The sequence below is a fragment of the Salmo salar genome, chromosome 09, assembly GCF_965601325.2.
Source record: "Salmo salar chromosome 09, fSalSal1, whole genome shotgun sequence".
Taxonomy (NCBI): Eukaryota; Metazoa; Chordata; class Actinopteri; order Salmoniformes; family Salmonidae; genus Salmo; species Salmo salar.
In genome coordinates this window covers 6808701-6822440 of record NC_138299.1, presented here as the reverse complement: position 1 = coordinate 6822440, position 13740 = coordinate 6808701, and the positions used below count along the sequence as shown (strand labels likewise).

At 43.5% G+C, this 13740-nt stretch overlaps 1 protein-coding gene across 1 annotated transcript in view; it reads right to left on the bottom strand.

Moving 5' to 3' along the window:
• LOC106610595 (MAM domain-containing glycosylphosphatidylinositol anchor protein 1) overlaps positions 1–13740 on the bottom strand; it is a 357350-nt gene that overhangs the window by 297102 nt on the left and 46508 nt on the right. Inside the window, exon 2 of the mRNA XM_082956545.1 lies at positions 3267–3406. Within this exon, the coding sequence (XP_082812671.1) occupies positions 3267–3406 (140 nt within the window). The remainder of the gene's footprint in view (positions 1–3266; positions 3407–13740) is intronic.

Below are 13740 nucleotides of genomic sequence, written 5' to 3'. Positions count from 1 at the left end.
GGGGCAAACTACCTGCCCTTCAAGACACCAACAACACCCGATGTCACAGGAAGGCAAAAAAGATCATCAAGGACAATAACCACCTGAGCCACTGCCTGTTCACCCCACTTCCATCCAGAAGGCGGGGTCCGTACAGGTGCATCAAAGCTGGGACAGAGAGATTGAAAACAGCTTCTATCTCAAAGTCATGAGATTGTTAAACAGCCACCACTAGCACAGAGAGGCGGCTGCCTACCTACAGAGTTGATATCACTGGCCACTTTAATAAATGGAACACTATAGTCACTTTATTAATGCCACTTTAAGAATGTTTACATATCTAACATTACTCATCTCATATGTATATAATATATACTGTATCCTTCACTATCTATTCTCACTATCTATTGCATCTTAGCCGCTCTGTCACTGCTCATCCATATATTTTATACTTAACTATTCTTATCCCGTTCCTTTACTAGATTGTGTGTAGTAGGTTTTGTTGTGGAATTGTTAGATATTACCTGTTAGATACTGCTACACTGTCGGATCTAGAAGCATAAGCATTTCGCTACACTCGCAATAACATCTGCTAACCAAGTGTTTGTGACCAATAAAATTTGATTTAATCTGGTGCTTCTGTCGCCAACCAAGGAGGGCCTGCAGCAGCACCTAAATCTTCTGCACAGATTCTGTCAGACCTGGGCCCTGACAGTAAATCTCAGTAAGACAAAAATAATGGTGTTCCAAAATGGTCCAGTTGCCAGGACCATAAATACAAATTCCATCTAGACACCGTTGCTCTAGAGCACACAGAAAAACATTACATACCTCGGCCTAAACATCAGCGCCACAGGTAACTTCCACAAAGCTGTGAACGAGTTGAGAGACAAGGCAAGAAGGGCCTTCTATGCCATCAAAAGGAACATAAAATTTGACATACCAATTAGGACCTGGCTAAAAATACTTGAATCAGTTATAGCGGCCATTGCCCTTTGTGGTTGTGAGGTCTGGGGTCCGCTCACCAACCAAGAATTCACAAAATGGGACAAACACCAAATTGAGACTCTGCATGCAGAATTCTGCAAAAATATCCTCAGTGTATAACATTAAAAAAAACAAATAATGCATGCAGAGCAGATTTAGGCCGATACCCGCTAATGATCAAAATCCAGAAAAGAGACGTTCAATTCTACAACCACCTAAAAGGAAGCGAGTCCCAAACCTTCCTTAACCTCTCTGGGCTAGGCGGGACGAATTCGTCCCACCTACGTAACAGCCAGTGTAATCCAGTGGCGCGATTTTCAAATACCTTAAAAATCCTATTACTTCAATTTCTCAAATATATGAATATTTTACAGCTATTTAAAGACAAGACTCTCGTTAATCTAACCACACTGTCCGATTTCAAAAAGGCTTTACAACGAAAGCAAAACATTAGATTATGTCAGCAGAGTACCCAGCCAGAAATAATCAGACACCCATTTTTCAAGCTAGCATATAATGTCACAAAAACCCAGAAGACAGCTAAATGCAGCACTAACCTTTGATGATCTTCATCAGATGACAACCCTAGGACATTATGTTATACAATACATGTATGTTTTGTTCAATCAAGTTCATATTTATATCAAAAAACAGCTTTTTACATTAGCATGTGACGTTCAGAACTAGCATACCCCCCGCAAACTTCCGGGGAATTTACTAACAATTTACTAAATTACTCACGATAAACGTTCACAAAAAGCATAACAATTATTTTAAGAATTATAGATACAGAACTCCTCTATGCACTCGATATGTCCGATTTTAAAATAGCTTTTTTGGTGAAAGCACATTTTGCAATATTCTAAGTACATAGCCCTGCCATCACGGGCTAGCTATTTAGACACCCGGCAAGTTTAGCCTTCACCAAAATCAGATTTACTATAACAAAAATGTTCTTACCTTTGTTGTCTTCGTCAGAATGCACTCCCTGGACTTCTACTTCAATAACAAATGTTGGTTTTGTTCCAAATAATCCATCGTTATATCCGAATAGCGGCGTTTTGTTCGTGCGTTCCAGACACTATTCGAAAGGGTAAATAAGGGTCGTGCGCATGGCGCAATTCGTGACAAAAAAAATCTAAATATTCCATTACCGTACTTCGAAGCATGTCAACCGCTGTTTAAAATCCATTTTTATGCCACTTTTCTCGTAAAAAAGCGATAATATTCCGACCGGGAATCTCCTTTTAGTTAAACAGACAAAGGAAAAGAAAGCTTTCGGTCGACGCGGGCACGAGCCTGACTCTCACAGTACTGTAACCAACCACTACCCAAACGCGCTACTTTGTTTCAGCCAGAGCCTGCAAAGCCACGATTCAGCTTTTTGCCGCCTTCTGAGAGACCATGTGAGCTGTAGAAAGTGTCATGTTATAGCAGAGATCCTTTGTAATTGATAGAGATGGCAAAGAAGTTCAAGAAATGGTCAGACAGGGTACTTCCTGTACAGAATCTTCTCTGGTTTTGACCTGCCATTTGAGTTCTGTTATACTCACAGACACCATTCAAACAGTTTTAGAAACGTTGGAGTGTTTTCTATCCAAAGCCAATAATTATATGCATATTCTAGTTACTGGGCAGGAGTAGTAACCAGATTAAATCGGGTACGTTTTTTATCCAGCCGTGTCAATCCTGCCCCCTAGCCCTAACAGGATAACAAAGCCATCACCTACAGAGAGATGAATCTGAAGAAGAGTCCCTTAAGCAACCTGGTCCTGGGGCTCTGTTCACAAACACAAACAGACCCCACAGAGCCCCAAGACAGCAACACAATTAGACACAACCAAATGAGAAAACAAAAAGATAATTACTTGATACATTGGAAAGAATTAACAAAAAAATTTGAAAAATAGAATGCTATTTGGCCCTAAACAGAGAGTACACAGTGGCAGAATACCTGACCACTGCGACTGACCCAAACTACAGGAAAGCTTTGACTGTGTACAGACTCAGTGAGCATAGCCTTGCTATTGAGAAAGGCCGCCGTAGGCAGACTTGGCACACACACACACACACACAGTCTACGGTCAACGTGATCTACATTAGCGCTCGCTGAAAAGAGATCTCAAAACAGCTCACACCAGAACTCTCCCCTGTAGCCTTGACCAACACGGGGAGGTCTGAGAGAAAGAGATAGAGAGAGAGCGAGAGAGGGTCATGGCATTGCAAGCATCATGCTCTACTGGCATTGCAAGCCCCATGCTCTACCAACTGAGCCACAAAGTCGTGTTATGTCGCATTACCTGTGGTAGTGGGTGTCCTTTGACCAGACATTTGAGTACCAGGTGGTCTCCCTCTCTGATGGTGTAGATCCTCTCACTGATGTTGTCGTCCTTCACCACACACGCCTGGCCCTCATGCACGATCTTGGCATTGGCAGGGGCTGTGTCAACACATAAGAAAAAAGACAAAGGGTCACTTTTACAGGCTCATAAGTTCACATACGAATTAACAAATACATTTTTGTTGAGGAACATGAAAGTTCCCGTTTTGGAAGGCATTCTTGGGAAAAAAATATGATTTCTTAGTTTTGAACGGCTTTGCTGTATGTTACAGTTGGTAGACGGCCCATATTCAGACACCCAATTAAAAATAGGTGTCACAAAAAAATCTGAAACTTTGTTATTTCTTAAAGAACAACTGAAGTTATATCCCTCAAAAAATCTAAGATTCAAGATTGAACTAATCAAAGGCTTGGCGAGTTAGATGTGTTAGTGACTTGCCTGTGTGTGTGTGTGTGTGTGTGTGTGTGTGTGTGTGTGTGTGTGTGTGTGTGTGTGTGTGTGTGTGTGTCTGTGTGTGTGTGTGTGTGTGTGTGTGTGTGTGTGTGTGTGTGTGTGTGTGTGTGTGTGTGTGTGTGTGTGTGTGTGTGTGGTGTGTAGCGGGTCTTATATGTACCACAGGAGAACCAGGAAATGAAGAGCGACACCACGGCTGTCTTTTAGGCTTTTATGTTGATCTGCAATAGTATTGTGAAAAGACAGGACAGGAACACATCAGTCTCCAATACACCATTTGACAAGTTGTTCTATACGGGAGCATGAAGAAAGGTAAAACGCATATCCTGTCTCACATCTCCAATACATTGCTAGGTGGTTTCAGTGTTGACAGTACCAAAATACAACAAGTCATGTACAAAAACACTGCAACACAAACAAGTTACAACGTGAAATCGTCTCTATTCCATTTAGACCTTAGAGGGCCAAAACTACATCTCCCATAATGCAACGCCATCTCCAGTCGGCAACTCAGCTAACCGTCGGCATCACCGAAACGCATGCAAGCTAGCAACAGCAGCACTTTTAGCACTCTGTAAACTATATTAATATAGGGTGACCATATTTTAGTTTTCAAAAAAGAGGACAGTGGGAGCGAGAGGCAGACGGACACAGTGGGCGGTAAATACAAATGCGTTCACAACCATGCAACTATGTTTTTGAACTTTAATACATAAAGTAATACATCCTTTCCATTCAACTGTTGGCCCTCAACAATAGAATAATAACAAAAATAAAATACAATTGTTTAGCTTTTAACACCTTTCTTTTCATGGCCATAGGTTAAAATAAAAAAATAAAAAACTGTTATAAAAAAATCCACTATTTCAGTCAAAAATAATGTCAGTCCTCCTGATGCTCTCTGGTATACTTTCCCGAAGATCGAATCTTTCCCAACAGGCCTTGATTACCAATCAAGTAGGCATGAAAGTCTTTGCAAGACATGTTTTTAAAAGCTGTATTGTGTACACAGAAGCCCCTTCAGTGACTCAACAGACAAGTGATTCCTTTCCTTTGTCCACTGGCTTTGCATCAGTGAAAAAACTCTACATTTGCATTGTGAGAAGGAATAGCAAAGAAAAACTGTGCAATCTTCAGTAGCTCTGAATGAAAATCTATGCTTTTGGACCTTTCAAAATATTTGGTCCACTTCTTGTGTGCTTGCAGATTACTGAACTCTCCATCACTGTTACACCTTTCTGTGAATTTCTTCAGGTTGGTGACCTGATCAAAGCACTTTGCATCAACAATTGGCACCCCCTTTTCTCCCAGGTGTTTTATACAGGCTTCTATGTCATTCCAGTCAGGTGTCTCACTCAGATCCATCCACATGAAAGAGGAGAACTCCTCCATGGGTGCCATCCATTTCTCCAGATACTCCAGGCATGAACTGTACAGACCCTGTACTTTAGCACTGAAATGGTCACAATTCTTACCAAGTCCATCCTTGTGCTTTTGTGCCAATAGTCCCTTAACTTTAAGGGACATGAAGTTATTGGTCTTCCGTTCAAGAAGCATGGTGTGGACTTTGTTCAAAAGGTTCTTCACTTCCACAATTGAATTACTCTCCCTTTCCATCTCCTGAATGCGTGAATGAAACACACACATGAGTGAGTGCATGTGCCAGAGGTAAATTTCACTGAACTCATCTTCAAAAAACATCTAGATCAAGGAGGATTGCTCCCATCAGTAGAAACATCACAGTAATGTATGTCTTCTAGTGCTTTCTGAGCTATGTCAACAGAATGTGGTGCTATCACAGCGTTAACAATTGCTTTGGTCTTAGTACGAGCGCTTGAATATTTTTGCGCAGTCTCGGAATCAGGGAAAGGCTTTTTTAACAAGGCAGACGTGCAGTCAATTGATATGTAGCTATTGTGATGCTTCATGTTGAGGAATGCAAAAACTCCCTCCGCAGCAGTAACAGCATCTTCTTTTTTACCTGCTCTCACAAAATAGTCAGTTAATTTACCTGACGAACTCTCTCCTTTAGCTGCAATTTTGTGTTTTGCGGAGCTTATGTGGGCTTCTAGGTCGCTAGCACCTTTGTTTGACACTGACACGTACCTGCCAACTTCGCAGGTCATGCATTCTGCTGCACACGGATCCCGACCAAGACGAAAACACGGGAATTTTCTCTGTAAATCGTCTGTGAATTTACATTTGCGTTTGGGCATTTTTACGCTGTTCTGGAGCCATGTGCCACTGTTGACAAGCAAGCTGCTGCTCTGTCTCTTGGCTGTTGCCATGGTGAGGGTAATGATTGAGATGCAGTTTGACCAATGTTTGCGTAGGCCTACAATGGTGGCGTGTGAGAAGGCGGGACCTAAAGAGAAAGGTCAAAGCAATGCAAAACCCCAAAAATGCACACAATGAATGGCGACTGTAGAAAGCAAAAGCCAAATCCCGGACATTTTGTCCGATTTAGAAATCCCGGCCAGACGCATTATTTTAGGTCCAAAAAGAGGACATGTCCGGGAAAAAGAGGATGTATGGTCACCCTAATTAATAACAACAATAAAACTCTGAAAGTTACATGTTTCAATAGTCTCACACTCTCTTATAACAATATCTACAGCAATAACCTTGGGATGTTTTATTTATTTCACGTTATGGACTCCTACAAAGGAGTAATCTGAAACACATACCTTTCTCTCTGTGTTTTCTCGGACTGAGGAGATCGGGCGCTACAGGTAGTAGAGGGGGTTAGTAGGTGACGCAAGCACCCAGATGAAATAAAATACATTTAATGAAACAAAACCCGAAGATGTTAACATTATTCAGCTACTGTAGCTGCCTACCTAACATCAACAGGCAGCACCAGTAGCGCAACAACTAAAATTAGACACCAAAAGTGTGTGTGTGTGTGTCTGTCTAGGTGTGTTAGTGACTTGCCTAGTTAAATAAAGGTTAAATACATTTTAAAAAATAGTGTTGGGCTAGAACAAACATGGGCACAGTACACACCTGGTAGATTGAGAAACACTGAATGAAGTGACAGGTACAAGAGAACCCTAGTAAACACCATGGCCTCAAGAACTAGGACCGAAGATGTCTGACTTATCACGGCCTACAAGGCTCGTCACAGAAGGCGATCAAGATTGCGTGCGATTTTTTCATGTAACTTCAGCCAGGACAAGTGAAGGGAGACAGGAGGGAGGTGGGGAAGAGAGGGAGCGGGACAGAGATGAGGAGAGAGAAATAGCAGTTGATGGACGGGGAAGAAGAAATGAAAGAGAAAGAGAGAGAAAGAAAATAAAAATACTAACGACTACTCAGAAACCCACAAAGAGAGAAAGAATTAGGGCAGCACAATGTAAACACCGATATAGACCCCAAACGTATCCTTTCCTCTAAAATCAGACCACTCCCATTGACGGCAACCCCATTACCACAGAGTAAATTAGTATAGCATATTAGCATGTCAGTGCAGGCTAGCCACCAAAACTAGTGAGAGGCAGTGGCATAGCATCCCCGCGGCCCAGGGCCCGTTTTGGGGCAGATCTGGAACGACAAGACCCCTGACAGCTACCACCTGGCTTCAGCCTCTGGTTATCCATAACTCAGAGGGAACTTGAGTGGTGTTCGGCTTGACACAGGCACCACGGCGCATGACAAACCGCTAACCTGACGACTGCCGCTATCAATGTGTGTGAGAGAGAGAGAGAGAGAGAGAGAGAGAGACAGACAGACAGACAGACAGACAGACAGACAGACAGACAGACAGACAGACAGACAGACAGACAGACAGACAGACAGACAGACAGACAGACAGACAGACAGACAGACAGACAGACAGACATGTTGTTGTGGGCGAAGGCAGGGGAAGCACTTGAGAGACACGCTCTGGCGCCCGTTCAGCAGTTCTCGGTCGTGGTGCATCAACCATTGAAACAGGGTGATTATAAACTGGGTGGTTCGAGCCTTGAATGTTGATTGGCTGACAGCCATGGTATATCAGATTGTTTACCACGGGTATGACAAAACATTTATTTTTACTGCGCTAATTACGTTGGTAACCCATTTACAATAGCAATAAGGCACCTCGGGGGTTTGTGGTATATGGCCAACATACTATGGCTAAGGGCTGTATCCAGGCACTCCACGTTGCGTCGTGCTAAATAACTCCCCTTAACCTTGGTATACTGGCCATATACCACACCCCCTTGGGCCTTATTGCTTAAGTATGCCATGGCAGAGGAGTCCTGTTTTAGCATATATTGCTGCAATTCTGGAACTCTCTCTTTCACCCGCTTTCGTGCTTCTCTTGCTCTCTCTCTCCCTCTCTTCATCTCTACTTCTCTCTCTTTCATCTTTCTCAGTCACTCTCTCTTCCTCTCTTTCCCTCTTCATCTCTCTCTCTCTCCCATCCATCTCTTTCTCTCTCTCTTTCTCTCCTTCTCAGTCTCTGTCACCTGTCGAGGTTAACTTATGAAATCGCTGTGCCCTCTGCGATTGCCGATGAGACAGTGTGGGTATGAGAGGAAGCCCAGAACGGGTCTGCATTAGTGGGATAGAGGGCACAAAGTGGGCGGTCAGAAGAGGCACAAGGGCAGAACTTTGGTGGCAGAGCCAAAGGCGGCGAGGGGCTAACTGGACAACTCAACTCTGAGGTGAGGGCACAGGGCACAAATGATTTAAATGGTGAACAACTGTCTTTTTCAACGTATTAGCACGTCAGCGCTAGTGCGGCCTCTCCAGAGAGGGAGAGAGGTTGAACTGCTGCATGCGGCTCCTCCACTATTCTTGCATCGGGCTAGAGGCTGCCTGGCAGTCTGACTCACTGTAGCAGCCAAGGCTGGTTAAAGATGAGGGATGGAGGAAGGGAGGGATGGAGAGTGGGGTAGGACTGGGGAATGAATAAGGGAGAAGGAGAGAGAGCCCTGATGAAAAAAATACAGCACAGACCAGCCTTCGTTGTGTTTTTGCTGGTGACCAGCATTCATTGTGTTTTCCCTTCTTATGATTTCTTTGGTGACCAGCCTTCGCTGTGTTTTGGACACTGATCACAAGCATCAGATTGACTACCAGGGTCAGAAAAAAGAATGAATGAGACTACCTAAACCATCCAATCTGGAACAAGCATTTCAGGAACGGGTGCAAAAAGGACAACTAACAGATTGGATTAGTTCACAAAAATGTATGCTATTTATCTTGGGGAAGTTACAAGGGAAAGGAGGGGGGATGAATGATGGATTAATACATGGAAAATAAGTAAATGCAATAATAGATATTGAAACAAACAATTATAAAAATCTAACTGCAATAGAGCATGTTGGGAAATATGACAATGAAGGGGGTGGTTTTGCAGACCAGCATGACCGGAGATTGCTGGACCAGCAAACACAACAAAAACAAAAGGTTCTTGAGGGTTCTTTTTCAGGGGTGATGGTGATGTGTAACCATTTTTGGGGGAGCATATCAGGAAGGATTCTTTACTACTGTGATGGTTCTGAAGAACCATTGTAACAAGGCCTCCTAGTAGGAGGAGGGGGGGTGTAGGAATCAGGAGCAAGAGAGCATAGAAGTTCCAGTGGCACACAACGTTTAATCAGGCGGTCCTGAAGGCACAATACAAACAAGTGGGAAAACACGCACAAACGTAGCCGCCACCCACAGGGGATAAATTGTGCACACGGAGGAGAAACCTCGACTCCACAAACAAAGTCTCGTAAGCACACGGTAACATATACCGAAAATATAAAACGAAACCCTGTGGTGCAGGCACGCACCCCTAACATGCAAATACACAACAAATAATCCCGCACAAAGCCTAGCCTGCAGCAGGGTGTATATAAACCCACCGAAATCAACTAAACTGAACACAGGTGTGAAAAAACAGAATTGAAGAAATGATGGATGGCGCTAAATAAAGGGACATTATTGAGGGAAACCTGTTTCAGTCTTCCAGAGATTTGAGCGTGGGACGGAGGTTCACCTTCCAGCAGGACAATGACCCTAAGCATACTGCTAAAGCAACACTCAAGTGGTTTAAGGGGAAACATTTAAATGTCTTGGATTGGCCTAGTCAAAACCCAGACCTCAATCCAATTGTTAATCTGTGGTAGGACTTAAAGATTGCTGTACACTAGCAGAACCCATCCAACTTGAAGGAGCTGGAGCAGATTTACCTTGAACAATGGCCAAAAATCCCAGTGGCTAGATGTGCCAAGCTTATAGAGGCATACCCCAAGAGACTTGCAGCTGTAATTGCTGCAAAAGGTGGCTCTACAAAGTAATGATTTGTGGGGTTGAATAGTTATGCACGCTCAAGTTTTCTGTTTGTTCGTCTTATTTCTAGTTTGTTTCACAATAAAAAATAAAAAAAATTGTATCTTCAAAGTGGTAGGCAGGTTGTGTAAGTCAAATGATACAAACCCCCCCCCCCCCCCCAAAAAAACGATTTTATTTCCAGGCTGTAAGGCAACAAAATAGGAAAAATGCCAAGGTGGGTGAATACTTTCGCAAGCCACTGTACATATGACATTTTGTAATGCAAAATATATAAACATTATTAAAGTGATTAGTTTTCCAATTATTAAAGTGGCCAGTGATTTCAAGTCTATGTAAATAGGGAAGCAGCCTCTAATGTGCTACTGATGGCTTTTTAACAGTCTGATGGCCTTAAGATTGAAAAACTGCTTCTATTCTGTCTCTCGGTCCCATTTTTGATGCACCTGTACTGACCTCACCTTAAGGATGATAGCAGGGTAACAGGCAGTGTCTCGGGTGGTTGTTGTACTTGATTTTCTTTTTGGCCTTCCTGTGACACCGGGTGCTGTAGGTGTCCTGGAGGGCAGGTAGTTTGCCCCCGGTGAGGCATTGGGAATACCACACCCCTTGTGGAGAGCCCTGCGGTTGCAGGCAGTTTAGTTGCCGTATCAGCATCCTCAAAGCGGGCAAAGAAGGTGTTTAGCTTGTCCGGAAGCAAGACTTCGGTGTCCGCAGCATGGCTGGTTTTCCTTTTGCAGTCCATTATTGTCTGTAGACCCTGCCATTTACGTCTTGTGTCTGAGTCGTTGAAATGCGACTCCACTTTGTCTCTAAACTGACATTTTGCCTGTTTGATTGCCTTGCGGAGAGAATAACTACCCTGTGTGTATTCTGCCATATTCCCATTCACCTTGCCATGGTTAAATGCGGTGGTTCGAGCTTTCAGTTTTGCACAAATGCTGCCATCTAGCCATGGTTTCTAGTTAGGGTAGGTTTTAAAAGTCCCAGTGGGTACAACATCTCCTATACACTTCCTGATAAACTCATTCACCGTATCAGTATATTCATCAATGTTATTCTCGGAGGCTACTCGGAACATATCCCAGTCCTCGTGATCAAAACAATCTTGAAGCGTGGATTCCAATTGGTCAGACCACCATTGAAAGTTTTTAGCGCAGGTACTTCCTGTTTGAGTTTCTGCCTATAGGAAGGGAGGAGCAAAATGGAGTCATGGTCAGATTTGCCAAAAGGTGGGCAGGGGAGGGCCTTCTAGGCATCCCGGAAGTAGGAGTAGCAGTGGTCGAGTGTTTTAGTAGCGCGAGTACGATAACTTGATATAACTTCGGCAGCCTTTTTCTCATATTTTCTTCGTTAACATCCCCAGCTACAATAAATACGGCCTCGGGGTATGTGGTTTCCAGTTTGCAAAAAGTCCAGTGTAGTTCTTTGAGGGCCGCCATGGTATCGGCTTGAGGGGGGATGTGACTATACCGAAGAGAATTCTCTTGGAAGATAATATGGTCAGCATTTGATTGGGAGGTATTCTAGGTCGGGTGAACAAAAGGACTTGAGTTCCTGTATGTTATCACAATCACACCATGAGTCGTCATCTAACTGCACACTGCCCCTTCCTCTCCAATCTGAGCAGCTATTCTTTGCGCACCTAAACTCAGCAAAAAAAGAAAAGTCCCTTTTTCAGGAACCTGTCTTTCAAAGATAACTCGTAAAAATCCAAATAACTTCACAGATCTTCATTCTAAAGGGTTTAAACACTGTTTCCCATGCTTGTTCAATGAACCATAAACAATTAATGAACATGCACCTGTGGAACGGTCATTAAGACACTAACAGCTTACAGACGGTAGGCAATTAAGGTCACAGTTATGAAAACTTAAGATACTAAAGATGCCTTTCCACTGACTCTGAAAAATACCAAGAGAAAGTCCCTGCTCATCTGCGTGAATGTGCCTTAGGCATGCTGCAAGGAGGCATGAGGACTGCAGATGTGGCCAGGGCAATAAATTGCAATGTCCGTACTGTGAGACGCCTAAGACAGCGCTACAGGGAGACAGGATGGAGAGCTGATCGTCCACGCAGTGGCAGATCAAGTGTAACAACACCTGCACAGGATCGGTACATCCGAACATCACACCTGCGGGACAGGTACAGGATGGCAACAACAACTGCCCGAGTTACACCAGGAACGCACAATCCCTCCATCAGTGCTCAGACTGTCCGCAATAGGCTGAGAGAGGCTGGACTGAGGGCTTGTAGACCTGTTGTAAGGCAGGTCCTCAAAAGACATCACCGGCTACATAGTCTCCTATGGGCACAAAACCACCGTCGCTGGACCAGGCAGGACTGGCAAAAAGTGCTCTTCACTGACGAGTCGTGGTTTTGTCTCACCAGGGGTGATGGTCGGATTCGTGTTTATCGTCGAAGGAATTAGCGTTACACTGAGCCTGGATCGATTTGGAGGTGGAGGGTCCGTCTTGGTCTGGGGCGGTGTGTCACAGCATCATCGGACTGAGCTTGTTGTCATTGCAGGCAATCTCAATGCTGTGCGTTACAGGGAAGACATCCTCCTCCCTCATCTGGTACCCTTCCTGCAGGCTCATCCTGACATGACCCTCCAGCATGACAATGCCACCAGCCATACTGCTCGTTCTGTGCGTGATTTCCTGCAAGACAGGAATGTCAGTGTTCTGCCATGGCCAGCGAAGAGCCCGGATCTCAATCCCATTGAGCAAGTCTGGGACCTGTCGGATCGGAGGGTGAGGGCTAGGGCCATTCCCCCCAGAAATGTCCGGGAACTTGCAAGTGCCTTGGTGGAAGAGTGGGTAACATCTCACAGCAAGAACTAGCAAATCTGGTGCAGTCCATAAGGAGGAGATGCACTACAGTACTTAATGCAGCTGGTGGCCACACTAGATACTGACTGTTACTTATGATTTTGACCCCCTCTTTTTTCAGGGACACATTATTCAATTTCTGTTAGTCACATGTCTGTGGAGCTTGTTCGATTTATGTCTCAGTTGTTGAATCTTGTTATGTTCATACAAATATTTGCTGAAAATAAACTCAGTTGACAGTGAGAGGACGTTTCTTTTTTTGTTGAGTTTAGATTCAATCGCTTCAATATAACCTAAATATTAATAATTGAACTGTTAAAATGTATTATCTTTTATATGTCGCATTAACACAACCGGTCACAATGTTTTAATCTGATTAGACTACTTCAAAAGACTCCTGTAGGCCTGCACACATTCATCCAAAATATAATTTCAGCATTAATATTGAGGGACTTATTCTGGTGAATGATGATCGATGCTTGGCTGCCATTTGACAAATAAAAATAGTCTTGCACTTTTGTCCATAAATATCTCATTATGTAGTGGGCTTTACCTGCACTGTATCCGCAAACTGTTGACTAAAGCGGCACGTGCCAATACAAGAGTTGGCATATTCGCCGTAGCCTACCTACATAAAAAAAATGTGTGACAAAACCATCAGCAGAAATAGAGTTGAAAATGCGATGGAAACCCATTTAATTGCCGATTTATTGTATACAGTATTTTTTCTTTGGTACATGAGAATTTAACCTCAAATGTTATTTTTATGTGATTTACATATTCACACACAGACTTTAATCTGCAACAAGTCAATTTGATGGAAACAACTCTGATGGGAAAATGTGCCAAGGTTTCTCTTAGCTGGTAGACCTAAT